The sequence below is a fragment of the Anser brachyrhynchus genome (assembly GCF_964034855.1).
Source record: "Anser brachyrhynchus genome assembly, chromosome: 23".
Taxonomy (NCBI): domain Eukaryota; kingdom Metazoa; phylum Chordata; class Aves; order Anseriformes; family Anatidae; genus Anser; species Anser brachyrhynchus.
The window spans coordinates 3,981,936-4,007,923 of NC_137716.1; the positions used below are offsets into that span (position 1 = coordinate 3,981,936).

Here is a 25,988-nt window from a genome sequence, read left to right on the forward strand (position 1 = left end):
CAGCACGGCACAGCCTGGCACAACATGGCACAGCCTGGCACGGCATGGCACAGCCTGGCACAGCCTGGCACAGCTTGACACGGCATGGCACAGCACTGCACAGCCTGGCACAACATGGCACAGCCCGGCACAGCACTGCACAGCCTGGCACAACATGGCCCAGCCTGGCACGGCATGGCACAGCACGGCACAGCCTGGCACAGCCTTGCACATCATGGAACAGCACTGCACAGCGTGGCACGGCATGGCACGGCACGGCTCGCTTTGGCACAGCACGGCTCGGTGCATCCTTCCAAGAGGTCCAACGCTGCAGTGCGTGCCCGCAGCAGCAGCACAGGGCGTCCCAGCCCACCCAGCACAGGGACACTCCCGTCACCGCCGCCCTCTGTCCCCGAGCGAGGCGCACAAGGGGACGCTTTCTGCGGGGACAAGGGGGCTCTGTGCAGGGCCCGCGGTGCCACCCGGCCCCGCCACCCCGGGGTCACGCGGCCGCACTGCCAGCGCCCCGGTGACGCCGTGCCCTCGTGCCTCACTGGGGCTTTGTTTTGGCTGCGGGGGACAATTTGTGCTGGGGACCAAGGGGCTGCGTCCCGTGGGACATGCGGCCATCCCGCCGCCGAGCCCTGCGTGCTCCAAACACCCAAACCTGGCCTCGGAGCTCCAGGTGCAGCCAAATGCAGGCAGCGGAGGCAAAAACACAATGTGGGGTTTGGAAAAAAAATAAAAATAAGGGCCAACAAAAAGACACCAAACCAGCTCTTTTGCTTACCTTGCTCTTCTTGCTCGCGAGGCTGCGGTGCTTGGCCGGGCCCGTGGCGGGTGTGCGGGCAGCAGAGGGGGACGTTTCTGTTGCTTTCTCTTTTGTTTTTGGTAAAAGTGAGGCAGGCACTCACACCTCGCGCTGTGCTGGCAGCACGCTTGCTCTGCCTGGGAAAAGCTGCTCGTAGCAGAAGAGGAAACAGCAGCCAAGGCAGCGGGGTGCTGCTGCGAGCCCGGGGGGTGCCGCTGTGCCCTGGGGGGGACCGGGAACCCCAAAAGGAAGGGGACCCGGTGAGGACGGAGCCCGAAAGCTGGGAATCCCCGAGCAGCCCATGCTGGGGTGGTTGCTGCTGGTGCTGGCGGCGCTGGCGCGGGGCGGTGAGTGCTGCTGCGGCGTGCGGAGATGAGAGATAAGTGCAGAAGACTTTCAATGAATGATTCGGGGGCGATAAAGGGGAGATAAGGCGCCTCTCGAGCAGGGCAGGGCAGGAGCTTTCATGGTTTTGGCATGGAGGGATTTAGCCCCACGCTGCCGGGCCAGGGCAAAACTCAAGGACGCCCCGACGGTGGCAGCAGGACAGGGCTCGGGAACCCCCTGCAGTGCTGCATCCCTGGGGAAATTTAGGGTGCTTTTTGGGTGGGAATCACCAGCGCGGTTGCTCCGCTCCCCCCGTCCCATTGCACAGCGTGGGGGCGGCTGCCCGCTGCCCGCATCCTTCCCAGTATTGGCGGGAGCAAAGCAGGAGCCGGCAACCCCGCTGCTGGTTAAACGGGCCACGCGCCCTCCACGCGGGCTTGGAGCCACCTCCAGCCACATGGAGCGGCGCTGCCGGGCGCCGGGGAGCATGGTTTGGGGGGCTTCGGGGGGGTTCCCGTGCTGGTGTCAGGAGCAGGAGCACTGCAACACCCTCGTCTCCCTCCCCGTGTCCCTCTGGCACCCAGCGGGGTCTGCAGGGTGCCGTGGGGCAGAAGCGAGCGTGAGCCCAGCCACAGCCCCTCTCCCCTGCCTGCAGGCGCTGCTGAGCCCCCCGACTTCTCCTGCTTTAAGCAATGCAGCTCCTGCGACTTCCTCTGCTCCTGGCCGCCCCGCGGCCCCGCCGGCAACACCACCTACGTCCTGGTGCTCTGGTGAGTCGGGTGCCACGTCCCCCTGGCAGCTCTGAGCAGCCCACTGGGACACGGGGACATCTGGGGACGCGGTGTGTCCCCCTTCCTGCCCCCCCCCCCCCCATGCACGCAGAGGGTGAGCGTTTTCCCCCCCCAGCTACGCGACGTCGCGGACGTGCCCGCGGTACGAGGCGGGCGCCGCGACGACCTACACCCTGCAGCGGCACCGCGTCTACGTCCTCACCAACACCACGGCCTGGGTGGAGGCGCGGTGGGGACCCCACCTGCACCGCAGCCCCAACCTCACCCTGTACCTCAACGAGGCCGGTAAGCGCCGCGAGGCCGGGCTGGGTGTGCCAGGATGACGGTGCCGGTCACCGCAGCCACGCTGTCCCCGCAGTGAAGCTGGATCCTCCCCCCGACGGGATGAACTTCGCCAAGGCCAAGGGGCGCCTGCAGCTCCGGGTGCCGCGGCCGCCGTTCCGCGGCAGGGACCGAGCGCTGAGCAGGGAGGCTCGCTTCCGCGGGGTGGGCAACCACAGCTGGACGCAGGTAAAACATCAGCGGCGGTTTTGCAGCGGTGTGAGCAGCTCTGGACGTGGCGCGGGGGCTCGGGGACGCCGTCCCCACCTGGCTGGGTACCGTTGCTCCACCGGCCTCCCGGGGACGGGATCACGCAGCCACCTGTAACAGGATCAGGGAGGGATTGGCGGGGATTACGCAGGTAAAAACTCCGGATTAGAATAAAGCCGGCGGCAGATGAAATCCTGACGCTGCTCCCGGCGAGACCTGGGTGCTCCTCCCAGGGCACCCAGGCACCACCACCCCTTTTTGAGGGGCTCCGTGGGCAAAGCTCTGGGACCCCGACCAAGGGGACCCCTCCAGCTACTGCATCCCCTGCTCCCCTTTTGGTCCTCCCAGCCCCTGGAACACGATGTCCCACCACCACCATGCCCCAGTGACAAGCCTTCCTTCATACTGGTTTTACTGGGTGGGTGCCTCCATCCTGCCTTCTCTCCGCAGGTGCTGTGCGAGACAGGGAAGAGCAAGGACAGCAAGGAGGACCCAGGTGGGTTCAGCCTGTGCTCAGTGGGTTGCTTGGGTTTTTTTGGGGGGACAAGCACGTCCCAGGAGGTGTCACCTCACCGCCACCCACCCGGTTTGCCCCAGTGACCTGCGACCTGGGGGGACACGCTGCCTTCGAGGTCCAGCTCCGGCAGAAGACGCAGCACTGGAGCAGCTACTGGAGCGACTGGAGCAAATCCATCTTCGTCCCTGAGGGTGAGAAGGGACCCCAATGTCCCTGCCCACCCTGCCATGGGCACCCCGGGCTGGCAACCCGCCTGGTGTCGTTCCTCTTGCAGAAATCCTGGAGAGCCCAGAGCTGAGCTTCCGGCTGGGAAATCTTGGGAAAAACGGGCAGAGGCTGCTGCAGCTGAGCTGGCAGGTAGGGCAGCGTGGGCTTGCCACCCGGGACAGCCCTGCCATCCCCTTGGGACTCCCCCTCTCCCCTTGGCACCGCCGTGGCCACCACTGTCACCACCCCAGAGAGCTCGCGAGGAGCAGGGGAACGTCACCTACACGCTGAGCACCCGCATGCCGGCGTGCCGCTGCGCCGCGCTGCCCGAGGCCGACGAGGTGGTGCTGGGACCCGAGGTGACGGCGCACAACCTCACCCTCTGCGGGGCCGAGTACGAAATCCTACTGACGGCGACCAACGCCGCCGGCACCAGCCCCACGCGGCAGCTCCACGTGCCAGCCGAGCAGCACGCAGGTACCCACGCGCGTGCCGTGGAAAGGACCCGGCTCCTCGCTGGCCCCCCCGGCATCCTCACCCACTGCACCCGCAAATTTCGCCCCAGAGCTCAGCTTTAAGGACGTCAGCTCGGCCGGCGAGGCGGTGACGGTGCGATGGGAGGCGCCGAGCCGCGGCTTCGCCTACTGCTTCGAGCAGCAGCTGCTGCCGGGAGCGCCCCAGCAGGGCGTCTGCGTCCAGCAGGAGTTCCCTGCAAAGAGCTCCCACCTGGAGAGAGGCAAGTGGGCTCCCGAGACCCCCCCCCAGATTCCCACCGGCTCTGGCCAGGCTGCCACGGGTGCCGGTTTCCCCATAGGGTCGCTGGAAGTGCCGGCGTGTTACCGGCTCGCCGTGCACGGCCGGAGCGAGGAGCAGCATTGGGCCACCTTCGCCCTGCAGCATCATTTCACCGGCAACGGTACGTACAGGAACGGGCAGCGTCGCATCCCGGTCGCGCCACAAAAGGTGTCGTTATCCTAAACGGCTGCTCCTGTCCTCCCCTGTGCCGTGCAGCCTCGCTGGCCTCCTCCATCCACATCAACGCCAGCGCCGAGGCCGCCGTCCTCCGGTGGGAACCGTCCCCCCGTGCCACCTGCCCCGGGGCGCTGGCGAGGTACCTGGTGTGCCACGCGGCTGAAGGGGACAACGTGACGTGTGAGTGGCAGTGCCCATGGCCGGCAGGGGACGCGGGGACAGAGGGAGGAGGGCGGGTGGGAAGGGGGCTGGCTGCTGCCCGCTCTCGTTTTCCTTCACCCAGACGGTGAAGCGGACGCGTCGGCCTCGCGCTACACCCTCCGAAACCTGCGGCCGGGCACAGCCTACAGGGTCGGCATCCAGGAGGTGACAGCGGGCAGCGGGGGTACCTGCAGCACGCCGTGGCACTTCCAGACCATGGCGCTGGGTAATGGCTGGGGACCTCTTCCCTCTCCCAGCCGGCAAGTGGGGATGCTCCGGTGGCCCACGTGTGGTGTTGGGGACAGCGAGGGGACGCGGGGCTGGAAGTGCCACCGCCACCCAGGCACGTTTGTCCCCAGGTCCCAGGCTGGCAGCGTGGAAGTCCAACCTGAAGTACCTGGGCATCTCGCTCGGGCTCCCCGCCATCGCCGCCGTCATCTACCAGCTGAGCAAAAGGAGGTGAAGGCAGTGCCGCGGCCCCGCTGTGCCGCCTCTTTTCCCCTCTCCCCCCATTAACCCGCCACCGCCGGCATCTCCCCAGGGCCCGGCGGCTCCTCTTCCCCCCGCTGCCCAAGCCCGTGGGCAGCAGAGCCATCCAGTTCTCGGCCAGCGAAATGAGCCAGGTGAGACACAGAGTGGGACTGGGACGGGGCCGGACCCCGCACCCTGAGCACAGACCTCACCGCCGAGCCTTCCCACCCCAAACGCACCCAAAACCTTTAGGACAGGCCCTGGAAAGGCTTCGCGGAGCCCTCGGAGAAGTTCAACCTCGCCGAGCTGCTGGTGATGGAGCCGAGCCCTGAGCAGGAGGTGGCCGACAGCACGCGGCCCCGCACGCTGCAGCCCAGCCCCAAAGAACCGGCGGAGCTGGGGCAGCCGGGCTGCAAGAGGGAGCTGCCCTTCGAGTACCGGCGGCAGGAGGTGCTGAGCCCGCTGCCGAGCCCAGCACCGGCAGAATCCGGGGAGGGTCCCACCTGCGGCACCGGGTGCTCCAGCCACTGACCGGCGGAGGAGGGCGCGGGGAGCTGGGGGCTTCCCTGGCCGCTGGTTCCCCTCGCCCTGCTCATCTCCGACAAGCCAGGGACGAGGAGGGCTCGGAGCTGCTGCAGGAGCAGTCGGTGCTGTAGTGAGCGTGGGAATGGGGCAGGAGGGGGATGAGCGGGGTCCCACGGGCACCCGGGGGGATGCTGAGTGTCCACCCCGAGGCACGGCCCCACGGGCTTGTGGCACTTTCTTGGGGGGGGGGGTTCTGATTTCCAGGAGCTGCTGCTGAATACATTGACGGTGCTGCCCGCGGTGCTGTGCCTGGCAAGGCACGGCGCAGCCTGAACTGTCCCTTAGCAATAAACCTGAGGGCAAGGAGCTGCACACCCAGCTGGGGACATTTCCTCGGCCACGGGAAAGCCACTTTGGGACGCCGTTGGAGAGCGAACGCCTCGAGCCAGCCCCTGTGGGATGGGGGCACATCCAGCCCCGGCCGACCACCGGCCGTTCCAGGCCGTAAAAATTAAACAAAAACCAAACTCACGAAGCAGCAGGCCTCAGACAGCAATCCTTGTCCCACCAGGCCAGCGTAACTTGAGGATTTGGTATAGAGGCCCCGAGCAATGGGGCTAGGGGCAGGTAGGCCCCCCCCCTGCATCCTGCCGGGAGCTGGGGCTGTGCCAGCACCGTGAGCCTTATCTGGGGCAGAAACCTTCAGATGCTGCTGAAGATGGAGCGTGGTTTGTGGTTTCGTCTGCCCCGAGCGTCAGCACCGGAGGCAGCCACCAGTATCTGCTGAGGGTGCAGAAAAGAAAAAGGGGAGAAAAAAAAAAAAAGTGCGTGGGGGAGCAGCAGGGGGAAGTCTGGGGAAAGGCAGCACCCCCCCCCCTTCCTGCTCAGCACCGCCGCCGTGGTTTAAAACTGCTTCGCAAGGGATTTCACCGAGATCTGGTTCCTCGCTCAGAGCCGCCAGTGCCCCCGCACCCTGGGGTGCTGAGCCCAGCACCGGGGCCTTGCTCCGGGTGCATGGGGGGGGGGGGGGGGGGGGCGTCACATTTGGATCTTTGTCGCATCCCCACGGTGCTCCTGGATCCCAGAGCAGCAATGGGGATGGCCAAGACCCTTCGGCTTGGTTTTGAGGCCCCCGGCGCACCCGTGTCCATCGCCACCCGTGTCCGGTGCCACCGGGTCTGAGCTGCGCCCAGCACCACGAGGTGGCACCAGCCCCGCACCGCCCGCGTCCCCGCGGAGCTTCCCCAGCTCCGGGCAGAGCCAGGCCACGCTGCCCGCCGAGCAGACCGGGGGTGCCGAGAGCAGCCGCTCACCGCTGTGCCAGCCACAAATCACCCCCAAAATCACCCCCCAGCCACAAATCGGGGGATTTATTCGGCACCCGCAGCAAATCTTCCGCAGCGACGCGCCGACACCTCCCCAGCCCTAACTCCTTTGTCGCATGCAGCCTCTCTCTTTCACCTCCACAACCCAAAAGGATGTAGATAAGGAGGAGGACGGGCACCCAGCAGCCTCCCAGCCCCCGAAACGCAGCCTGGGAGAGCTCATTTATTATTTAGGGCTTTTTGAGCCAGCCCCCGGTGGAACCAGCAGCGATGCTCGGGCTTGCCGCGGGTGCTGGCAGAGGAAGTATTTTGTTACGGGTGCATAGCGCTCGGGTTGCAGCCCGGCCCCTGTTTACAGCCCGATTTTTGGGGCTGGAGCCGAGGGAAGCAGCACCGGGGTCACTCAGCTCGGGGTAAACACTCGGCCCGGCGCGGGGCCAGCGCCAGCACCAGTTAATCATTCCTGTTGCTCTTAACGGAGCCAGCAACAGGAACCGAGTTCATGGCAGGACAGCAAGTCCCCACTGCTGCTTGAAAAACACCCCAGGAAGGGGGGGGGGACAAGAGACACCCCCATCCCCATCGTCCCCGCGGGGTCACCCCACTCACAGCCCCCCGGATCCTCTGGGGACAGCCCTGTCCCCGCGGGCACAGTTCCCCCACGCACCCACAGAGCCCACGGGCGATGTGCTGGGGAAAACTAACGAGGGCTTGCCAATTAGTGCGAGCGCGTGGCTCGGGGCTCCCTAATTAGTTTAAATTGCCCAGAACTGTTTTCCAAAGGAATCTCCGGGAGCCACCTGAGGAAGCCCGCTGGAGCGGGACGGGGCCAGGTTTGGCAGCAGGGACGGGACCTTGCCCCCCTCTGGCACCGCGCGCGACCCAGGAGCACCGCAGGGCATCGGGGGGCTGAGAACGGGCAACTCGGTACATGGGAGCCACAGGACTGCCCCCTGGGACAGCTGCAGGAAAAGCAGCAAAACAAACAAACAAACAAACAAACAAACAAACAAACAGGAATGGGGAAAAAGCTCAGCCAGCACACTGGCCCCAAAGGCCCCCGAGTCGTGGTCGCTCCCCACAACGCCCGATTTGGGGTTTTCCTGCGCAGAGCGGAGCCGGCGACCCCCGGCGACCCCACACGCACGTACCCAGCCACCTCCACAGCTAATTTAAGACCCGCTGCCTTTATTTTTAGAGGGGGTCAGATGATTCGGCGCTGCGGTGTCTTTCTATGTTTCCTGATACGCAGGCTATTTCTGAGCCCGGCCACACGACCGCCACGCACCCCAGTTGCTGCCCCAAAAGATAAAACCCACAAAATGTCCCACGCCCACCCCTGGGGTGCTCTTCTCATCACAAACATGGCTCCGAGACCCCCGCCTGGCCCCTCGCAGCCCCTTCTCAGGGCTGTTTCGCCCTCCCCGAGCCCCCAGCGGACGGAGGAAGAGCTCGGTGCCAGAAGAACCCGCACGCAAGCCGTAGCACGGAGCAGGATTATTCACCGGGCAAAAAGCCACCGCTGCCGCCACCTGCACAACGCAGCCCGCTCGCGGGGGGATTAGGCGGCCGTTCAGGAGCTGCTTTCACTTAATCTCTAAGCAAACAAACTGATCCCCACTGTACGTCTTTCATCCCTTTCTGCAGAATTCGGGGGCCGCCCCTCGCCGAGGCGCCGCGCGCAGAAGTAGGGGGAGGCAGCCGGGACCCCCCTGGCATCGCAACCCCCCCGCGATGGCTCTGCAGGGGCTGATTTAGGGGCAAATCCCCCCCAAACACACAGCTCAGCTGGCGCCTCCCCTCCCCGTGAAAAGCTTTGAGGGGTCCCCAAAAATCCCCAAGCAAGGCTGGTGCACGCCTCCCAGCCCTGCCCGCGCTGCGTCCCCGGGGAAAGGGGTCACCGCAGCTGGACAGACGGCCACCACAGCAGGACACACGGCCACCGCAGCAGCAGCAGCAGCCGGGCTCGGCTTGTTTTTAAAGCCCTGGGTATTTCTGTGCCGCCGTTTCGCAACCGTCCAGTGTCACAACAACAACAACTTCAGTTTGCCTTCGCAAACAAGCCGAGCGACGCCTGCTTTTTTTCTCTCGCTCTCACGTCAGGCTGAGGTTTCTTTGTGCAACAGCTTCTCCCCGGCAAGCGTTATTTCCAGAAACAATGCCTGGGAATGGAAAATGACTTGAAGCATCCGCAAAACCAAACGTTGAAGGGTTTCTTTCCACCAAGAGGGGCTCGGAGCTGCCCCGTCCCCTGCGGGGCCACACTCAGAGCGCTGCAAAACAACAGAGCCGGGCACTGCGAGCCCCAGCGTGCAAGCTGGGAGACGCAGGGGGAAAACAGCTCGGATTCCTGGCATGGGGGAAGCGCCTGGGCGGGTGCAGGAAACATTTTCTTTCTGCAGTTTTAATGCTTTCGGGTGGCTAGGTTCAAGATCACACAGCCAAGGGGCAGCGCAGCCGCTGGCACGCCTGAAGGTTTCCAGGCTTTGGCAGCAGCCTAGCAGAAAAGCCACAGATATTTTTGACCTGAAACCTTACAATAACAATACAAGCAATCATAAAACGAGGGCGTCGGGAGCGAGGCAGCGCAGCACAGATCTCCCCAGCGCTACAGGGATTTTCTTCCTTTCCTTAAGGACACCTGGGGCCGCAGAGCCACGACCCCAGGCCCACGCCTGCTCCACACGCGTTTCCCAGCCGGGCTATCAGATTAGCTGGAAGGAAAGGACACGGCGCCCTTATCGGTGCACACATTCCCCTGTTGATTTGGCAGGGGTGGCTTCCAGAGGTTTGCAGCATAAACATATTTTGCTCACGCTGGCAGACGGGGTCGCGCTAAGGATAGCTGGCTCTGCAGGACCCGGAGGTTCCTGAAAACAAGCCCATATTTTGCAGCAAACCCTTGCCCAGGTGCACGGGGAAAGGGCTGAGCCCGGAGCAAACAACCCGCCCGGCTCCACCGGGCGCTAAACCAGCACCGAGCGCGGAAGGACCGCGAGCGATTCCCCCGCTGGGTTTGCTCTCAGGGTGCTCAGCAGCAATCTGCGAGCACTTTAACTCTCCCTGTTTTTCCACACGGGAAAGCAGAGCAAACCAGCCAGGGCCCTGCTGCTGCCATCCCCACCGGCCCCAGCCACCTCCAGCCAGCCAGGACCCCCCCGGGCAGCCCGGCCTCCCCCGGGGGCTATCGCTGCCTCCATCGCTGCACCAGGATGGCCACATTTACACAGCTGCTTATCAGGAAAATCCTTTCCCTCGGCACCTTGTAAACCCTTGCATTTAAAAGCAATTGGGTTCAGGCTCGCTAACGAGCTGGGTGAGTGCAGGGCAGGGTGCAGCACCCAAGGGCTCCCCGGGGTTTAATTGCAGGCTGCAGGTGGGCGAGCTCTGGATTGGGATTAGTCCATGGGGCTGCTCTGCCCCCAGCATGGTGCCATTGGGTTCAACCCCCCCGCTTCTCCCCATTGCCATGAGATTCCCTGCATTAGGACTCTGCATTCACCCCTAGCACATGGGATTTGCTCTCCTTGGCGTTTTGGGGTGGGCCGAATCTCATAGCACTGCTCCAGGAACTGTCAGAGCTACGATGGCTTTTGGAGGTGCTGGTGCAGGGACACTGACCGCTGCACCCTCAGGTCCCTCCTAGGGCTGCACCAGCACAAGAGGCAGATTATTTCTGCCGCACCCCCCCCACAGTGAAACAGAAAATGTGCGAGCTGTTCCCAGCCGGTGCAAGGCTTCCTTCCCATTCCAGCCCCTGCAGGGCACGCGGAGCTGGGGACAGAAATGGCACATGGGGCATGGGCCAGGGGCCAGGGGCTCCCCTGGCAGCAGTGGGGATGGGATGTGAGGTCTGCCCCCACCCCGGGGATCCATCCCCCCTTCCAGGCCAGGCTCTAAAGTCCAAGCTCTGGAGCGGCACGGGCACCGGGGGTGGTTTTGTTTGCTTGGGAAGCGCCAGCCTCCCGCGGGGCGAAGGGCAGCAAAACAAGGGAGGGAGCCGCGGCCCCGCGGCCGAGGTGCCAGGGGACAGGGATCAGCGCGGTGACAGCCCCACGGTCCTCGCCCCAAGGACGGCCGCATCCCCACCAGCACCCGCATGGCGTTGGATCCAGCACATCCCTCAGCCCCGGTTGTCCTTTGATTTTTATTGGAAAGAGCTAAAAAAAACTGCAAATGCCACGCAAGTGAGGTTTTAGCTGCGGGGAGACACGGAAGGGGACAGCAACGGGGATGGGCACCGCGCACCGGCTGGGGCTTTCCGCACGAATTGCAAAGCAGCGCCTGGGAGTGCCGGCAAACACAGCGCCAGGAGCAAAGTCCCCGCGTGCCACATCCCTGGCATGGGCACACGCAAGGCACGGCCCCGCATCCATCCCCAGCCGGGCCAGCGCCATCCCCGTGTGCGCCCTGTTTGTGTGCCAACAGGCCACGTGCCGCCGTCAGATGACTCCGGGGGGTTTTGTTGTTGTTGTTATTTTTCTGAAGTCGGGTGTTTGCCGGGAAAAGCCAAAATATTTGTCCCCGCGTTCGTCCTGCACAAAGGGCTTGGGGATGCCGTGTGGGGACCGGGGTTGGGTGGGGAACGAGGGGACCTGGGTCAGAGAAGGGGGGTCCCCGCTGCCACCCTTCCACCCCCACCGCACCCCGGCTGCCTGGCTCCAGTCCCGCGGCCCCTCGCGCCCCGCTGTTTATCCATAGACATGTTTGTGAGCAGCACCCGGCCGCTTCCTCGCTCCGAAACAATTGGACAAAAGTCAAAAGCCATAAAAATTTTCCATTGTCCGAGGAAGGGAGCAGTAAACAAGCGAGGGGCTGGTGAGGACGTCAAGCGAGGGGGTCGGCGGCGGGGTTGTTTTCCACCGAGTGAACAACGCGGCGCTTTGCTGAAGGGCTTCCGAGCAGCTGGTGGCGTCAGCAGCCCCACAGCAAACCCAGCCCTGGCAGCCACCGCGTGCCCGGGGCTGCCGGGGTGTCCGTGCCGGTGAGCGCCGCGACGGCCGCACGTGCCCAATGCTCACAGAGCGGTGGCCAGGGATGGGACACGCAGCACGTGCAACACATCCATAGGGCTGCTCTGGATCTTGTTTTTTTGGCAAAATCCAGCCCTCGATTTCTCCAAAGCTTTCCCCTGCCCCTGGGGAGCGAGCCCTCGAAAGGCCCCTGAAGGCAGCAGGGGGGCACGGACGGTGCTGGCTTTAAGGATTGCTTTCTGAGGGAACAGAGCCGCCGTGCCGGGGCGCAGCCGGGGTCCTGTGCCATCCCAGCGGCTGCTCCGGGAAGGAGCTGAGATTCCTGTCAAACCGGCAGGGAAAGCCCCGGCGCAGGGCAGGGATGAGCGGGACTTTGCCTGCGGTTTCCGTGGGCGGGAGCGGCTCCTGCAGCACGCGGGCTGACTCAGCGGGCGTAGGGCGGCCGCGCTCCTGCCCCGGCTGTGCGTGGGGTGAGCGCAGGCACGCTGGGGGGCACAGGTGCCTCCCGGGGTCCCCGTGCCTCCTCCGCATGAAGGGAATCCCTGCGGTGTAGGGTTGTGCCGTTTGCAGTGCTAGATCGGAGCAAAACCAAAGCAAGGTCTGGTGCTGCTTGGGACCGAGCACGTTCCCAATGTGCCAGCACAGTGAGAGTCCCATAGCTTGGGGACAAGCAGGTCCCCAAGCTCCCGAGCACCCATCAGTGCCGACTCCCTGCTCCCCGGGGTGCGAGCAGTGCGAGCCCAGCATTATCCCAACTGCAAGGATGCTGAACGTGGGCAGCGGGGTGACGACCCCATCCCAGGCAGGGGGACGGAGGGGTTCATCCCCGTCGGAGCCAAATCCAGGCTGCCTTTATCATCGCCGCCATCACCCGACGAGCAGGCGGCCCCCGCGGGACGCAGCCCCCGGCGCAGGGCCGGGCTGCAGCTGGGAGGCGGCGAAGGCAGCGCTTGTTTTCCCGGAGCTGGACGCGTGCCCGAGCCGGGAGGCAGCAGCCGCGCAGCTAATCCCCAGCCCTCGCAAGGCCGCGCCGGCGCCGGCACATTCTGTCCCTGCCAGCGCCGGGGCCGGCCGCGAGCTTCGCGTGTCACCTCCCTGCAGCACGGCCGTGCCGACCCCCCCGGTGCTGACCCTCCGCTGGAGGACAACAGCCTCCAGGCGAGGCTGTGGCTGAGCATCCTCCAGCTGGACCCCCCCCCCGGGATGGGTCGCTCATTTTGGGGGGGGGTCCGGCCGTGGGGGTGGGGGGAAGCTGAGGGGGAAGGAGCAGCACCCTGGTGTGCTGCAGAGAGGGGCTGCAGGGGGACGAGCTGCGCTGTGCTGCTGCCTCCAGGGTTCATTGATGGGCTAACTGCCCTGCATCTGCACCGGGGGGGGGGGGGGGGGTCCTGTGCTCTCCAAGGCCATGAGCTGTGCCGGGGGGTCCCAGCACCCTGCAGGACTGGGAGCTGCAGCACCCAAGCCCTCCCCTGCACCCATGGGTGGCCCGGCCGCAGCATCTTTTGCTGTGCAGTCAGAAAGGAGCGTGCCCGTGGCCACGCATGGATCCTGCTCCCCTCTTGCCCAACACCGTGCCGCCCAGGGCCGAGGGGTCCTGCAAACGTTTGGGCCTGAGGGGAAAAAAGGTAAAACAGCCACCAGCAGCACAGCGGGACCGGCGTCCTGCTGCACCTCGCAAGGACCGGGTTTCGCCGGGTGGTCGGCGAAGCATTTTCCAACGCTCGGGGCCAAGAACTATAAATACTCCCGGCACTGTAATTGCATAACGCGCCTGCTGCCCGCGAGCTGGCCTCTGCTGCGACCGGCACCGGGGCTGCCCCTGCTCTGCAGCCCCCTGGGCCCTGACAAACCCAACCGGAGAGGCCCCGGGCTGCTTGAGATGGACTTTGGAGCAGGGGAAGACAAACAGAGCAGGGCTGGAGAGCGGCAGCAGCGGGGGCGAGGGTTGTGAAAGCCCTGCCCAGGGGTCCGTGCCTCGCCCCAGCGCCACATATCCCGACGGGGTATTTTTAGCCCCTCGGGGACTGGAGAGCGCGGCGCTTTGCTGGCAGCAGCCCCAAGCGGCCCGGCCCCCCCTTGGCTGTGCTACTGTCCAGCCATGCCATGGCTTTACAAGAAACCCTGGAGGCATTTGCAAGAATTAGTGCTGGAAAGATCCCTCCCACGTGGGGGCTGGGAGCGGTGCCCACCAGCATTGGGTTTCCCAGCCCGACACATCCCCACGGCTGCCCCCGCAGCCTTCCCATAAGGGCGCAGCAGGCAGGATGCGACTGCGGTGCTCGGCAGCCCTTCCTTCCCCCTCCACGGGAATAAAAATCCCCTTGTGCAGCCAGGGCAGATGATCGGGGTCTGGTCAGCAGCTCTGGGGGTTCTGCCCCAGGGAGTGCTCATCCCTGCTGCCAGCAGGGAGGCGTCTGCTGGTGTAGAAAGGCTCCCTTGTGCCGTGCCGTGGCAGGGCAGAGCGTGGCTGCGTGCCGGCCCCGGGTGGGCAGATCACAGGGTTTTCCCTTCAGAGGCTTCTCTGTGTTCAGGAGGGTGCAGCGCTGTGGTTTGTGCCCGCTTTGATCCCACCAACGTGCCCCGGCACGGCTGAACTGCGGGGACGCGCGGCATCGGCCGCCTCTGCGCCGAATCGGGGCGCGCGTCTCCGCGAAGGGGGATGCGAACACATTCACTGCGAGGCGGCTTAATCCTCTTCCGAGGAAGATTACTCAGAGCAGCCGGGGATGCCAAATAAAATCAGATCCGAATAAAGGTTGCGTGAGCACAGCGCTCTCGCAGGCGAACAGCGCTTGTGCGGGCGCGAGGTCCCCACGTGGACGCGTTATCGCGCCAGCCCGCTGCGGGAGCACGTGCTGCAGCACGGCCGCCGCAGGGATCAGCTCAGAAAAAACAAACAAAAAAACAAAGCAACAACAAAAAAGGGGAAAATCGCAGTCTGGTGGCAATATTTTTAAACCGCACAGCTGGCGGAAGACATAGCTGACCCGAGCCCTGTTTTGCATGCTGTAAAATCTGCTGTGCTCAGCAGAGATGTGGAGCACAGAAATGCCAGGACAAACACACAAAAAATGAGCTTGGTGCAAAGGGAGCAGGTGAAGGAGCCGCTCGCAGCCCTTGTGGGAGCTGGCACGTCCCAGCTGGAGCCGAGCGGGCCCCACGGGATGGAGGACAAACACTGCCCCCCCGACAGAAATAGCAGCAAACACAAAAACACAACAGGAGCGCTCGCGGCCCTAAGGCGGTGGTGGAAGAGGCTGCGTGGAGGCACGGAGCAGAGCATGGCTCCGTGACACTTCACCCTTCTCCCCCTGGGTCTCAGCAGACCGCCAGGACCTGGCTTTGCTGCCTGGCCTCGGGCTGTGCTGCACCAACACCGACCACAAGAGCCGGGGAGCGTTTCAGCACCAGCCCTGGGGCTGGGACAGGCTGCGAGCCCCTAACCGGTGCCGGAGGGCAGCGCTGACCGCCTGACCCAGTTAATACCGGTAGTGGGGTGGATCTGGGCACCCGCAGGGCGATGTGGTGAGGGTCAGAGCACTCCCACTTGTCTGCAACATCCCCCAGCTGCCACGGGAGCCGGGGGAGCACGGGCAGAGCGGGTCCAGCAGGAACAGCACAACAGAGAAACATCCACCATGTAAGAGCCAAGCAACAGCTGGGTGTAAAGAATTTATTTCAAACAAAAATCCCCCAACTGAAGTCGTACAAAAAGAACAATATCAGAGACAAGAGTGGTCATTATAAAAGTGTTCACAGATACAAAAAGTCCTCTGAGCAATCCCCAGTGAGCCGAGCGCGGTCCCAGCACAGAGGCTGACGCACGCCCAGCTTCGGTTCTGCATGGGAAGCGAGCGGCTCCATGGGCGCTCGTCAGGATTGTCTCAGAGAGGGAATGCAAAGGTCCCCAGCCCCCAAACCCTGCCCAGGTTGTGCCAGAGGGTGTGGGGTCAGCCCCAGCACGCACACTGCAGCACCCGGCTCGTCGGCTCCCACACCAGCAGCACTCACCCTGGGAGCACAAATTGCTGCTGTGCCTCCCTCACCGTGCCGGGGCTGCCGGCCCCTCTGCAGGCACAGGATCAGGCCCCTCCTGAGCAGGTCTCCTGGCCCTGGAGGGCTCGTTTCAACTCCACATCTCCCATCAGCTTTTGTGGCTGCTGCCAGCCTCGGAGCAGACTTCTTTCTGGTTTCCTTGGCCACCACGGAGCCCAGCAAGATCCACCCTCTGTAGTGGCACCGCAGGCGAGGGGCTGGTTTTCAGCCCCAGCCTGGGGGGAGGTAGCAGCACACGGTGCACGTTTGAGGCCAGCACGCAGGAACCGGCTTTCACATTCTTGGTAAATGGCACCAAAATGCCACCGCACATCTCTGCTGCTTTGGAAACAAATTCGTCCCCCCAGTCCTCTGCCCTGACAATAATCCACGGAAGTCTTTACATTTTTGGCCAGGCTGTTAAGGCAGCTCAAACCATTCCCCCTGCAGGCATCACCAGGCTTGTGGCAACATTTCTCAGCAGTGGACAAAGGCTCTGCTTCATCTGGCCAGAAAAAAGCCCGTTACTTTCTTAGGACACTGCAGTCCTGGTGAGCTACTGCAGGAGAAGGGCTGCACCCGCACCACCACGGGAAGAACTCAGCACAAGATTATAAAATATTCTCTAGTAATCCTGAAAAATACCTCCAAGCTCCTGTTTTCCGTGACAGGAGTTGCCAGAGCACAGCCACAGCAGACAAGGTGAGAGCAATCTTGGCTCGTGCCAGATGCCCCGTCTGAACCCCAAAATGCTGGGGTGGTGATTAACTCTCCACATCCCACCTAACTGCTCACACCGCAGGGTTTCACGTGCTCTCCTACCACGCACGAGTCCACACCACCAGCCAGCCCTGCAGCTCGGTGTCAGCCCGTGGGACGGTCACGGCAGGAGCACGGAGGGCAGCGATCACAGACGGGGTCTCAGCGCTGCAGCTCTGGTCGCTCAGCCACCGCTCGGGCGCCGTTCCCAGACCGAAGGGCTGCGAGGGTGCAAGCTTTCAACCCGACGGGTTGTCACGCTGTCAGTCACATCCGAGGCACTTCTCTCAGCAGGTCATGCAGCGTGGGCGGATATTGTCTGACGGTGGGTTTGGATCAATCTGCAAAGCCGAATTTAGAGTCAAGAACCCCGGCAGCAGTCACATCCCTCCCATCTCCCTCCAGCCCCCAAGCCCAGGTCCGCAGAGCTTGGGGGATTTGTTACCTCCGAATACAGCGGAGGTGGTCGGAAGCGAAACTCCTGGATGTAGGCGAAGAAGGGCCCTTCCAGGACACCGCCGAGTTCGCTGCGGCACGGCGGAGCCAGGCTCTGCTCAGCCTCTGGGCTGGACACGACTGACGAGTATTCAGGGGGAGCTGAAGAGAGGAAAAAAAAGAAAAAAAGGCATCAGGGACTAGAACATGCACGTAAAACGGCTTCAGATTCACTATTTCCCAAAGCCTCCCAGTTCTTGGTAAATGGCACCAGTTCAGAGGGAACCCACAATTGAAAAATTAAGTAAAAAATGCAAAAGCTAGTCCTGGAGCAAGGGGAAAGGCTGAGAACTTGCTCTGCCCCTCTCTATCCCAGGCAGAGGTTTGCAGCACCCAGGCAGATCCCAGAGAGACGCTCACCCTCCGGCTGCTCCGGGATGGTGCTCAGCCAGTCCAGGTTGATGCTGTACTGGCTGCTGACGCTGGACGTGCGGCTCCCGAATGGATGCAGCGGGATTGTTCCGATGACAAGCGGCAGTTCGAGGAGCAGCTTGGACGTCCCAGGAATATCCACACAAACCTGCAGAGACAGGAGACAAGAGGGAAACTTAGCTGTTGGTGTTTTCCCAATCCAGAGGGGCGGATCTTTCTTCCCCAGAGCGCCAGCTCAAGCTGGCCAGAAGGGAATTCTTGTGGTGGGATGCAAAGGGAGATCTCCAGAACAAGCCCTCATCCCCTGCATGCCATGGGGAGGTGCACGGGGGGAACCCGAGACCTCACACAAATCACCAGCCCCAAAATGCTCTGCAGCAGCCCAAAGTGGGCACGATGAGCACAGCTCTGGTGAGACGGGGAGCACAACCAAGAGCTGAACCTTCTGCACTGGTCCCCACCAGGCCCCTCACCTTCAGGGAATATTCCACTTGGATGATGCGGCACTGGAGGATGGATGGCCCCACCGGTGGGATCTTCAGCGCCCGCCCATGCCACACTTCCCGCTTCCCTGCTGCGATGGAGTCACCGACAATGCTGGTCACCACCGACTTCTTCTGCTTCTTGGTGCCCCGAGCAATGAAGGTCTGAGTCTGGATGATGGCCGCCTTGGGCACCACCGCCCGGCTCGTGCAGTTGTCGATCTCAGCAAAGATAGGGATGACCTCACCTGCCAAAAGAGACGTGCGTGTTGGAGGAGGGGAGACGGAGCCCAGTCCTGCCCGAGGAATTCCTGCACAAGATCACCAAGGGCTCATCCTGCTGTCTGGCACAAAGCTCCGTCTAGAAGGAGCGTGTCCCGAGGAGGCCGCTCGCATCAGGTGCGCACCCTAACGGTCTCTGATTTTGTGCCAGCAGGCGAGAGCCCAGCTCGCGGTGACCCCAAATCCTCTCCCACCAAGGTTTACCCCAGGCCCTGCAGAAGTCCAAGGGCACCAGCACGGTGGGGGTGCTCACCTGGGGTGTAGCCTTTTCGGTCTATCTTGGCAGTCACAGAAACCTGGCCACGATTGCAGTACCAGGCACGAGCAAGTTTCTCCTTAGCACCTGCCTGCGGAGCCTGGAAAAAAGGGCCATATTTAAGCTATTTAGAAAGAAACGATGAAAGACAAAGCGAACACCTCCCTGGCGCTGACAGCCTGCTGGGGAGCATCAACAAGTTCCTAGGAATCTTATGCAAGATGCTTTCGCAATGCATTCAAGTTCCCAAAAAACAAGAGGCACAGATGACCTCCATGCTCCTCGGGGCCCAGCCCAGGTAGTGCTGGAGGGCACAAGTCACGGGGGACAAACATTCCCTCCGGATATCAGGCCCGTGACACGTTTGACAAGCTCACTTTAGGCACTGGCCACGTTTTAGATGCTGCAGCCCCCAGGCGGAGCAGGGGGAGCTCACCAGAAGCGCAGGCGTGTTGATGTCGATGGGTTCGATCACGGTGAACTCCTTCTTCACCTTCTTCACCGTCGACCAGGGTCTGTGCAGTTTGGCTTTCACCCAGTAGCGCACGCTGCCGTGCTTTCCCTCGAAGGAGGTAGCCAGGGTCCTGTGTGGTGCACCAGCAGTGAGCAATTCAGGGGGGGCTCTGCCAAAAGGTTTGGCTCCAAGGTGCCCTGTCCACCCTCCCCAGGACCCGTGTCATGCCCCGAGCAGCTCCTCTTCCCCTTTACATTAAGGCAACAAAAAACACGAACTTACTCCGGGAGCTGGAAAGTGAAGGGGAACTCGTGCCTTCCTGCCTGCAGGACGGTGACTTCACCATTGTCTGTGGGCAAAACAGATTGAAGACGATTATCTCGCATCTGCAGGACTTCCTCCCCGAGCAAATCGGTGGCGGAGCAGCACAGGCAGGGAAGGAGCAGCACGACAGTGCTGGAATATTTCTGCCGGGGTTAAACTGCAGCAGCAGCAACAACAACACAGCTGTGACCCGCGGCCAGGCACGTCCCACGGGCACCAGGCTCTGCTCTCCACACGCCCCTGTGCGTGCAGTGCCTCAGGGAGCCGGGGTGGGCTCTGCTTCACCCTGTGGCTGCCCAGCACCGCAGCTCGGTCACTTGGAGCTAAGGAGGGTGACCGAGCACCCTGTGCCCTGCAGGGCTGCACCCACCGCACTCGGTGGGGCTGGCTGGGACCCCCGGGGCTGCAGAGCCTGCAGCTCCCCAAGGCTGCTTCTCCAGAAGGGATGGGATTAGAGAAGGGGGGGACACCAAGCTGGGTGCCCCCGGCTCCCCAAGAGCCGGGCTGCAACCCTAACCCTAATCCCAACCCTAAGCACAACCCTAACCCTAATCCTAACCCTAACCCTGGAGCCCCCGGCCCCAACTCCTCCCCCTCGCAGCTCGCCCCCCGGCTCCCCGCGGTACCTGGCGGGGCCAGCAGCGTGTCTCGGTGGCTGAGGAACTCCACCTGGTCGCTGTAACTCTGCGTGTAGGCGGTGCTGGAGCCGGCGCTGCGGGACTCGGTCCAGTGGACGCGGGCGGCGCCGCCCGCCCGCAGCCGGAGCGCCCCGAGCCTCGCCGCCGCCGCCAGCTCCAGCAGCACCCGGCCGGCCACCGCCTGCCCGGGGCTGAAAGCGGCCGGAGCCCCCCGCTCCGCGCCCTCCAGCACGATCGCGAAACGTTTGAGGCGGTCGAAAAGCATGGCGAGATGGCGGCTCCCGGCCCCGGCCCCGCCGCCGCCCCGGCCCCGCTTCTTAAGCGCCCGGCGCGCCCGGGGGCGGCCCCGACGGGGCGGGACGGGGCGGCCCCGGAGGGTGCCGCAAAACAAGGAGGAGGCGGCGGGGGGCGGCCTCCTCCTCCCCCCCCCCCCAGGAGGCAGGATGGGGCTCCCCAGGGCTCGGCACCTCGGAGGTTGCGGTGCTGGGGGTGGCCGAGGGGTGGCCGAGGGGTGGCGGGGCTTCGGCTGGTGGCGGGGATGGGGTGGGGTGGGGTGGGGTGGGGAGGGGGCAGGACGGGGTGGGATGGGGCAGGAGGGGTCGGGGATGGGGTGGGGAGGGGGCAGGATGGGGTAGGGATGGGGCAGGAGGGGTCGGGGATGGGGTGAGGAGGGGGCAGGATGGGGTAGGGATGGGGTAGGATGGGGCAGGATGAAGCAGGGATGGGGCAGGATAGGGCGGGATGGGGCAGGATGAGGAAGAGAGAGAGCAGGATGAAGCAGGGATGGGGTAGGGATGGGGCAGGACGAAGCAGGGATGGGGTAGGATGGGGTGGGATGGGGCAGGGTGGGGTGGGGATAGAGCAGAATGGGGTGGGATGGGGCAGGATGAAGAAGAGAGAGAGCACGATGAAGCAGGGACAGCGCAGAATGGGGCAGGATGGGTTGGGGATGGGGCAGGATGGGGAAGGGATAGGGCAGGATGAAGCAAAGATGGGGCCGGGATGGGTTGGGGATGGGGCAGGGACAGGGCAGGATGAAGCAGGGATGGGGCAAGATGGGGCAGGATGGGTTCAGGATAGGGCAGGATCAGGAAAGGATAGAGCAGGATGAAGCAGGGATGGGGCAGGATGGAGCAGGATGGGTTGGGGATGGGGCAGGACGAGGAAGGGATGGGGCAGGATGAAACAGGGACGGGGCAGGATGCGGTGAGGACGGGGCCAGGGGCTGAGCCGCCAGCCCCGCAGGGACCACGCAGAAGACACGTGTGTAAGAGCGGCGTTTGCCCCCCGTACATCAGCCCCTCTCTGCTGCGGTGCTGCTGTCTCCGCGTGAGGAAGGCTTCTGGCTCCCACCACGGCCATGCCCCTGACCCCGCACACCCCAGACTCTGCGTTCTCAGGCTCGCAGCCAGCGGCCGCGGCCGGGGGATTTCTCACCCCGCTCGATAAGCGCGCCTCGGAGCGGCAGCGCCTTTCCGTCCCGTTCCCGCAGGCAGGAGCCGAGCGCCGTGCCGCACACAGATACACGCACGTCTTTCCCAAGAGCCATTCCCAGGGGTCAGAACAGGCTGCAACTGGATCTCGGCTCCTCGCACGGCAGGGCCGGGCCAACTGGCGATGAAGGGAAAGCCGGTCTGGGACATCGCTTCGCTTATTTCTAAGAAATGAAGTACTGGCTCCCATTCAGCTTGTGCAATTACACAGTGAGCAATGCATCTTCCCCGCGCCTTTTAACCAGGGAAGCGCTGGTTCTCTACCAGCTCGGGCTGGGGTTCGCGTGGTGCTGCTCCAAAACCCAGCGACAAATTATACCTGCGTGGGCAGCGCAGGGGTCTCGCTCCGTCAGCAGCATCTGCTGCTGCTGGTGCTCGGTGGGGGTAAAAGCGTGAAGCTGTTGGTTCTAAGCACGGACACCACCATTAGCAGCACCCAGAGATGTTGTAAAAGGGGGGAGTGAGGCAGAAAGCGGCCCATACCCCCTCCAAAAGGGTTAATGCAGCCTTAGAAGCTTCCACTTTAAACATGATTGTCACATTTGCGAAGCAGCAGAGCTCTCCACCCCGGGCACGGGCTGGGGATAAGACAAAACAGGCAGGCATTAAAATGTTACTCAGCATTTGGCTGCAAAAGCCTTGAGGATTTCAGAGTTGCTCCCAGCCGTGTTGGGCAAGTCCCGCTGTGCTGAACTGGGTTGATCTCAGCCCCTGAAAATGAGCTGGGCTGGAGCCTCGCAACGCTTCAGCTGCCTCCAAAGGCAGACTGGAATTGTCTGCCTCCCCCGCGAGGGAAGGGGACCGCGTTTTGTTTTACGTACGTGACCGTTTGCTGCCACGAGCAAATATGAATCATAGCAAACACTGCAAGGGCAGCCCGACAGCAACGGGAAAGAAGGAAGGAAGGCACGTCACGGCAGGAGTTCAGCGGTGACGGCAGCCCTGGGAAGGCGCCCGCTGTCCTCGCCTCGATGCACGGTGGCACTGGAGGTCGTGTGGGCCTTCGGGGGGGGGGTCTTGGAGCTGCGGTGGGGCTGAGGCAGCTCCGTCCTGTGCTTTGCACATCCCCGCTGCAGCCCGTCAGCGCGCAGCCCCCAGCCCGTGACTCAGCCGTCGCCCACGGGATGCGAATCTCCGCAAACCTCCCTCCCGTGCCGCATCTACCGCCGCTCGCCTCCACCGCGCGCGAGGCTGCGAAGCCCCGCTCCGACCTGCCCGGGACCCACGGCACCGGGGGTTGGGGTGGTGGTGGGGGGGTCTCTCCTCTCCCCAAGGACCTCCGGCTGCGGGGCCCAGGGCCGCAACCGGCTCCCAGGGCTTTCCGTGCCCACAACCGGCTAAAAGCCGGCCGGGCTCCACGCGGGAGCCATCTCCAACTCGTCAGCCCCACCTAGAGTCTGGCCAGGCCGAAACCAGCCCCAGCAGGAGCTGGCAGCGGCTCCCCAGGAGCTTCTCCTTCCCCTGCTCGCCCTGGGGACCCTGCTGCTGCTCGCCGATGGCTCTGGAGCCATGCAAGGCTCTGCCAAGCAGCCGGGGCGCGGCAGGGTCAGCAGCTCTACCTGAGCCAACACGCAGGACCTCGCACAAGCGGCACGCTCCCAGCGTGAGGAACGAGCCCCGTCCCTGCTGGATTCACGAGCGTTGCGTGCGTGCCAAGACCAAGGCGGCCGCCCCGCTGCGGAACGGGAGCCTGGCGTGCTCTTAGCCCACGTGCCTTACCTCTCCTGAGGTCTCCCTAAATGACGGGGCTCCTAGAGGCTGGCCTCACGCTGGGGCAGGAGCCTGCACCCCTGGGCCGTGCTGTGGGACCCTCGGGCGGACAGGATCAGCGCACGGAAAGCACCGGTGTTTCCCAGGCCCCTCTCACATCACCTCATGAAGAAGCGGCCAGGGCCTTGGCTTTGCCCATTAACCCCCTGTCTTTTCCTCTCTTTCTGTCCCCTGTTTACACAATATACATTTAATGGCCCTGAAACGCAGTCCGAACATCCTTCTTCCACCCTTTCTCACGTCTCGAAGCACAGCACCCCCGTGCCAGCCCTCACCACCCTGCTAGGAAACTGCAGATAAAGTCACAGCTGAGTGGAGAGCGGAGCGGAGGGCGCTTATCTCCGCCTGGCTTCCCTCCTCTGCACTGCCTTGTTACCATGACAAAACCTGCATTTTTTAAACACCACGCAGACACAGTTGATCTCATCGAGAAGCAACAAGGGAGCAGTCACAGGGCCTGCAGATGATGGCACGTTTTCGCCAGCCTCTCGCTAGCTGACCCCAGGAACGTCCTCGCGCTGCCACCGGTGACCGGGGGGGGACAGAGCAGGAACCCAGCGGGATCCACGGGAAGGGATTTTGGCCGCAGAGCAGCCAAAAAGCCTCCTTAAAGCACTCCTGTGATCACAGGCCCGTGCCCCTCTCACAAAGGAGAGAAGGAATCACTGTGTGGACACAGATGATAAAATCACAGCCCGCAAGTTCTGGCGAGGCTCCCTGCTCCCCACGGAGCCCACTTAAACTCTCCCCACGCAGTAGGCGAGGGCCAGAAGCCATTAGCTCCGAGCTCCAGGAGTGCAGGGTGCTGGCAAGGCCAAGCAGCTCCTGTAATTCCTCCAGCCCTTGGCTAAGCGCCCTCCTCCAGCCGGCTCCGGGGGCTTGTGTAATACACAGTCCTAGCAGCAGAATGCAAACATGTTCGCGGCAGCTCGTGACTTCTCTACAGACATTCACTGCAGGGATAATGGGGAATAAAACTCACCCTATACCCTTACAGCTAACGCAGCCACCATCCAAACAGTGTGATGACCACTCAGGATCTTCTCCACTGGAGTTCGGGGTGCGGGCTTCTCCCACATCCTTAAGTGTCATCAGGCCGCTTAACACACTTGCAGCTGCCAAGGGGCCATCCTTAGGCACAGCACAGAAGAGCCGCTGCCAAAAAGACAGAAACTCTGGAGTAATGCAGGTGTTTGGAGCAGGTGGCAAGGTACAGTCGTCCAGAAAAAGAGAATATGGCCCTACAGTGCAGTCTAGGGACAAAAACACCTCCAGAGCAGCAGCTGCCATCACTCCTGCAAGCTCTGCGTTTGCCAGCTGGGCCCTTGGCCGCCAGCAAAACTCCATGCCCTCAGTACGTAGTATTAGGCACCCTAATACACCAAGCAGGACGGGCAATAAGATGGCATCGGAAAGGGGCGGAGGGGAAGCACAGAGCCACGGCTGTAACGATATCACTGTGGGGGAGGATAAAAGACAAGCACTTTCATAAGGCAGAGTTAACGAGCGGATGGACAGCTGCAATGTCCCGTATCCCTTGGCTCTGGATCATTTCATCCCAACCAGGCAAATAATTCAAGTGGCTTGTCCTCATGCAGTAGATCCAAGCAACATGCCAGCTGGGCATGTGGTTCCAGCATCAGAAAACTGGAAACAAATATTTACTGAACTACTAAGTGCTCTTTCCACACTTGTGAACAGACACTTCTATTTGCACTTCCCTGTGCAAACAGAACAAAAGCCACAACCCTTTCATGCTCACCAGCCCCGAGTTTGCAGGCGACCTCCCAGAAACCAGCAGCAAAGAAACCCTTGGCAGAGGCCGAGAGGGATGCTGCTGCTTGCAGGTGGCACCAACCTTCACGAGGAGGGTGGAGACCTGCCCAGAGAGGGTGCCTGCAGCCCATGGAGGTCCCAACCCAACACCCCGTAAGCACACAGCCACCCTCGAGCCCCAGCCTTACCGGGGATGAGCTGGCAGCGGCGGTACAGGAAGGTCTGGAAGGCTGTGTAATCGTGGTAGACGGTGTTGAGCCCCACGCTGTGGCTCTCCAGCCAGTGCACGAAAGCGCGCCCGCGAGCGCACACCTCCAGCGCCCGTAGCCGCAGCGCGCCGCGCAGCTCCAGCCGCACGCGGCCGTGCAGCAGCTCCCCGCTGCCGTAGGCACCCCACACTCGCCCGTCCTCCAGCTCCACCGCCAAGCTCCGCACACGCCTGAGGGGCTGCATTGCTGCTGCCCCTGATTCTCCCGGCAGCTCTGGGAGGCAGGCTGGTCCCCACTTTGGGCAAGCGGGACAGGCACCTGTGCGGCCCTCCAGGGAAAGGAAGAAAGAGCAAAGGCTGCCCCGAAATCCTTATTTATCCCTGCCCCTAAGCGGCCCAGCCCTCCAGACCTAGCTCTCCCAAGGTAGGACTGAGACCCCGTTACATGGTGACGCTTTAGTGCTGACCCCGTGCGTGAGGCTGGTGCAGCACCGAGGAGGGGGCCGCGGAGGCGAGTGACGCGTTTTTAAGCCGAAGGAGAAATAACGTCACGTTGTCTTATCTCTGAGTCACAGGCGCTGTTGATGTGCCACTGGTACGTGCTGGTGGCTCCGTCCGCAGGGAGCTGTCACGCACCGCCAGCCGTGCTGGCAGGTTTCATGTCACTGGGGAAGCACAGAAAGGCTGTTTGGCCTTCCCAAATTCAGGCATTCCTGAAGCATTTCTGGAAGTGGATGGAGAGGGGTTTAGAAAGCCAAGACCCTTATCCCAAAAGCCAGCTTTGCTTTCTCTGTCTGAAATTGCATCAAAATCCATGTGGAAAAAAAAGTAAACAACCTCAGGGTCCTCCCAGCAGCAGCTCCCCAGCCAGCTGGTACCACCAAAAGGCTGATGTTCACCATCTAACAACCCCAGTGACCCACAGCTGTTCCTGCAGCAGTGCAACAGGTGGCAATGCCACCTCAGGGTCACATAAAAGCTATGGGGCAGACCCGTAGCGTGTGCAAGTCCCTG

At 63.0% G+C, this 25,988-nt stretch overlaps 2 protein-coding genes and 1 long non-coding RNA gene across 6 annotated transcripts; 2 read left to right on the forward strand and 1 right to left on the reverse strand.

Moving 5' to 3' along the window:
- Window positions 1-774: 774 nt before the first annotated feature.
- IL12RB1 (interleukin 12 receptor subunit beta 1) lies at window positions 775-9,628 on the forward strand. Of its 3 annotated transcripts, XM_080566077.1 has the most exons (15): window positions 775-1,137; window positions 1,773-1,887; window positions 2,024-2,193; window positions 2,267-2,418; window positions 2,890-2,935; window positions 3,037-3,147; window positions 3,231-3,313; window positions 3,415-3,640; window positions 3,729-3,899; window positions 3,978-4,079; window positions 4,175-4,315; window positions 4,419-4,562; window positions 4,696-4,795; window positions 4,878-4,959; window positions 5,060-9,628. In XM_080566077.1, the coding sequence occupies exons 1-15, from the start codon at window positions 1,092-1,094 to the stop codon at window positions 5,336-5,338; spliced, it is 1,968 nt and encodes a 655-aa protein (XP_080422203.1). In that variant the 5' UTR covers window positions 775-1,091; the 3' UTR covers window positions 5,339-9,628. The 3 variants fall into 3 exon arrangements, with proteins under 3 accessions (XP_080422203.1, XP_080422201.1, XP_080422202.1); XM_080566075.1 differs by having other exon boundaries at window positions 3,729-4,079; XM_080566076.1 differs by having other exon boundaries at window positions 3,729-4,079; window positions 4,419-4,795; window positions 5,060-5,290.
- A 5,661-nt stretch (window positions 9,629-15,289) lies between these two features.
- ARRDC2 (arrestin domain containing 2) lies at window positions 15,290-25,476 on the reverse strand. Of its 2 annotated transcripts, none has more exons than XM_080566086.1 (8): window positions 24,955-25,476; window positions 19,048-19,114; window positions 18,748-18,895; window positions 18,309-18,411; window positions 17,765-18,021; window positions 17,280-17,439; window positions 16,870-17,021; window positions 15,290-16,765 (listed from the first exon to the last, which is right to left on the reverse strand). In XM_080566086.1, the coding sequence occupies exons 1-8, from the start codon at window positions 25,217-25,219 to the stop codon at window positions 16,712-16,714; spliced, it is 1,206 nt and encodes a 401-aa protein (XP_080422212.1). In that variant the 5' UTR covers window positions 25,220-25,476; the 3' UTR covers window positions 15,290-16,711. The 2 variants fall into 2 exon arrangements, with proteins under 2 accessions (XP_080422212.1, XP_080422211.1); XM_080566085.1 differs by lacking the exon at window positions 24,955-25,476 and adding an exon at window positions 19,716-20,083.
- LOC308182067 lies at window positions 20,098-21,440 on the forward strand. The gene is made up of 2 exons (XR_013941653.1): window positions 20,098-20,201; window positions 21,026-21,440. It is a non-coding gene; the product is annotated as an uncharacterized lncRNA (long non-coding RNA).
- Window positions 25,477-25,988: the final 512 nt, after the last annotated feature.

Excerpts from the sequence above, each read along its gene's own strand:
- IL12RB1 (XM_080566075.1), top strand. The coding sequence starts at position 1,092 with ATGCTGGGGTGGTTGCTGCTGGTGCTGGCGGCGCTGGCGCGGGGCG. Across the intron at positions 1,138-1,772 it reads GGCGGCGCTGGCGCGGGGCG|GCGCTGCTGAGCCCCCCGAC; the intron begins GTGAGTGCTGCT and ends CCCTGCCTGCAG. Across the intron at positions 3,314-3,414 it reads TGCTGCAGCTGAGCTGGCAG|AGAGCTCGCGAGGAGCAGGG; the intron begins GTAGGGCAGCGT and ends TCACCACCCCAG.
- ARRDC2 (XM_080566085.1), bottom strand. The coding sequence starts at position 19,992 with ATGCTTTTCGACCGCCTCAAACGTTTCGCGATCGTGCTGGAGGGCGCG. Across the intron at positions 18,896-19,047 it reads TTCACTTTCCAGCTCCCGGA|GACCCTGGCTACCTCCTTCG; the intron begins GTAAGTTCGTGT and ends TGCACCACACAG. Across the intron at positions 18,022-18,308 it reads CCGAAAAGGCTACACCCCAG|GTGAGGTCATCCCTATCTTT; the intron begins GTGAGCACCCCC and ends CTCTTTTGGCAG.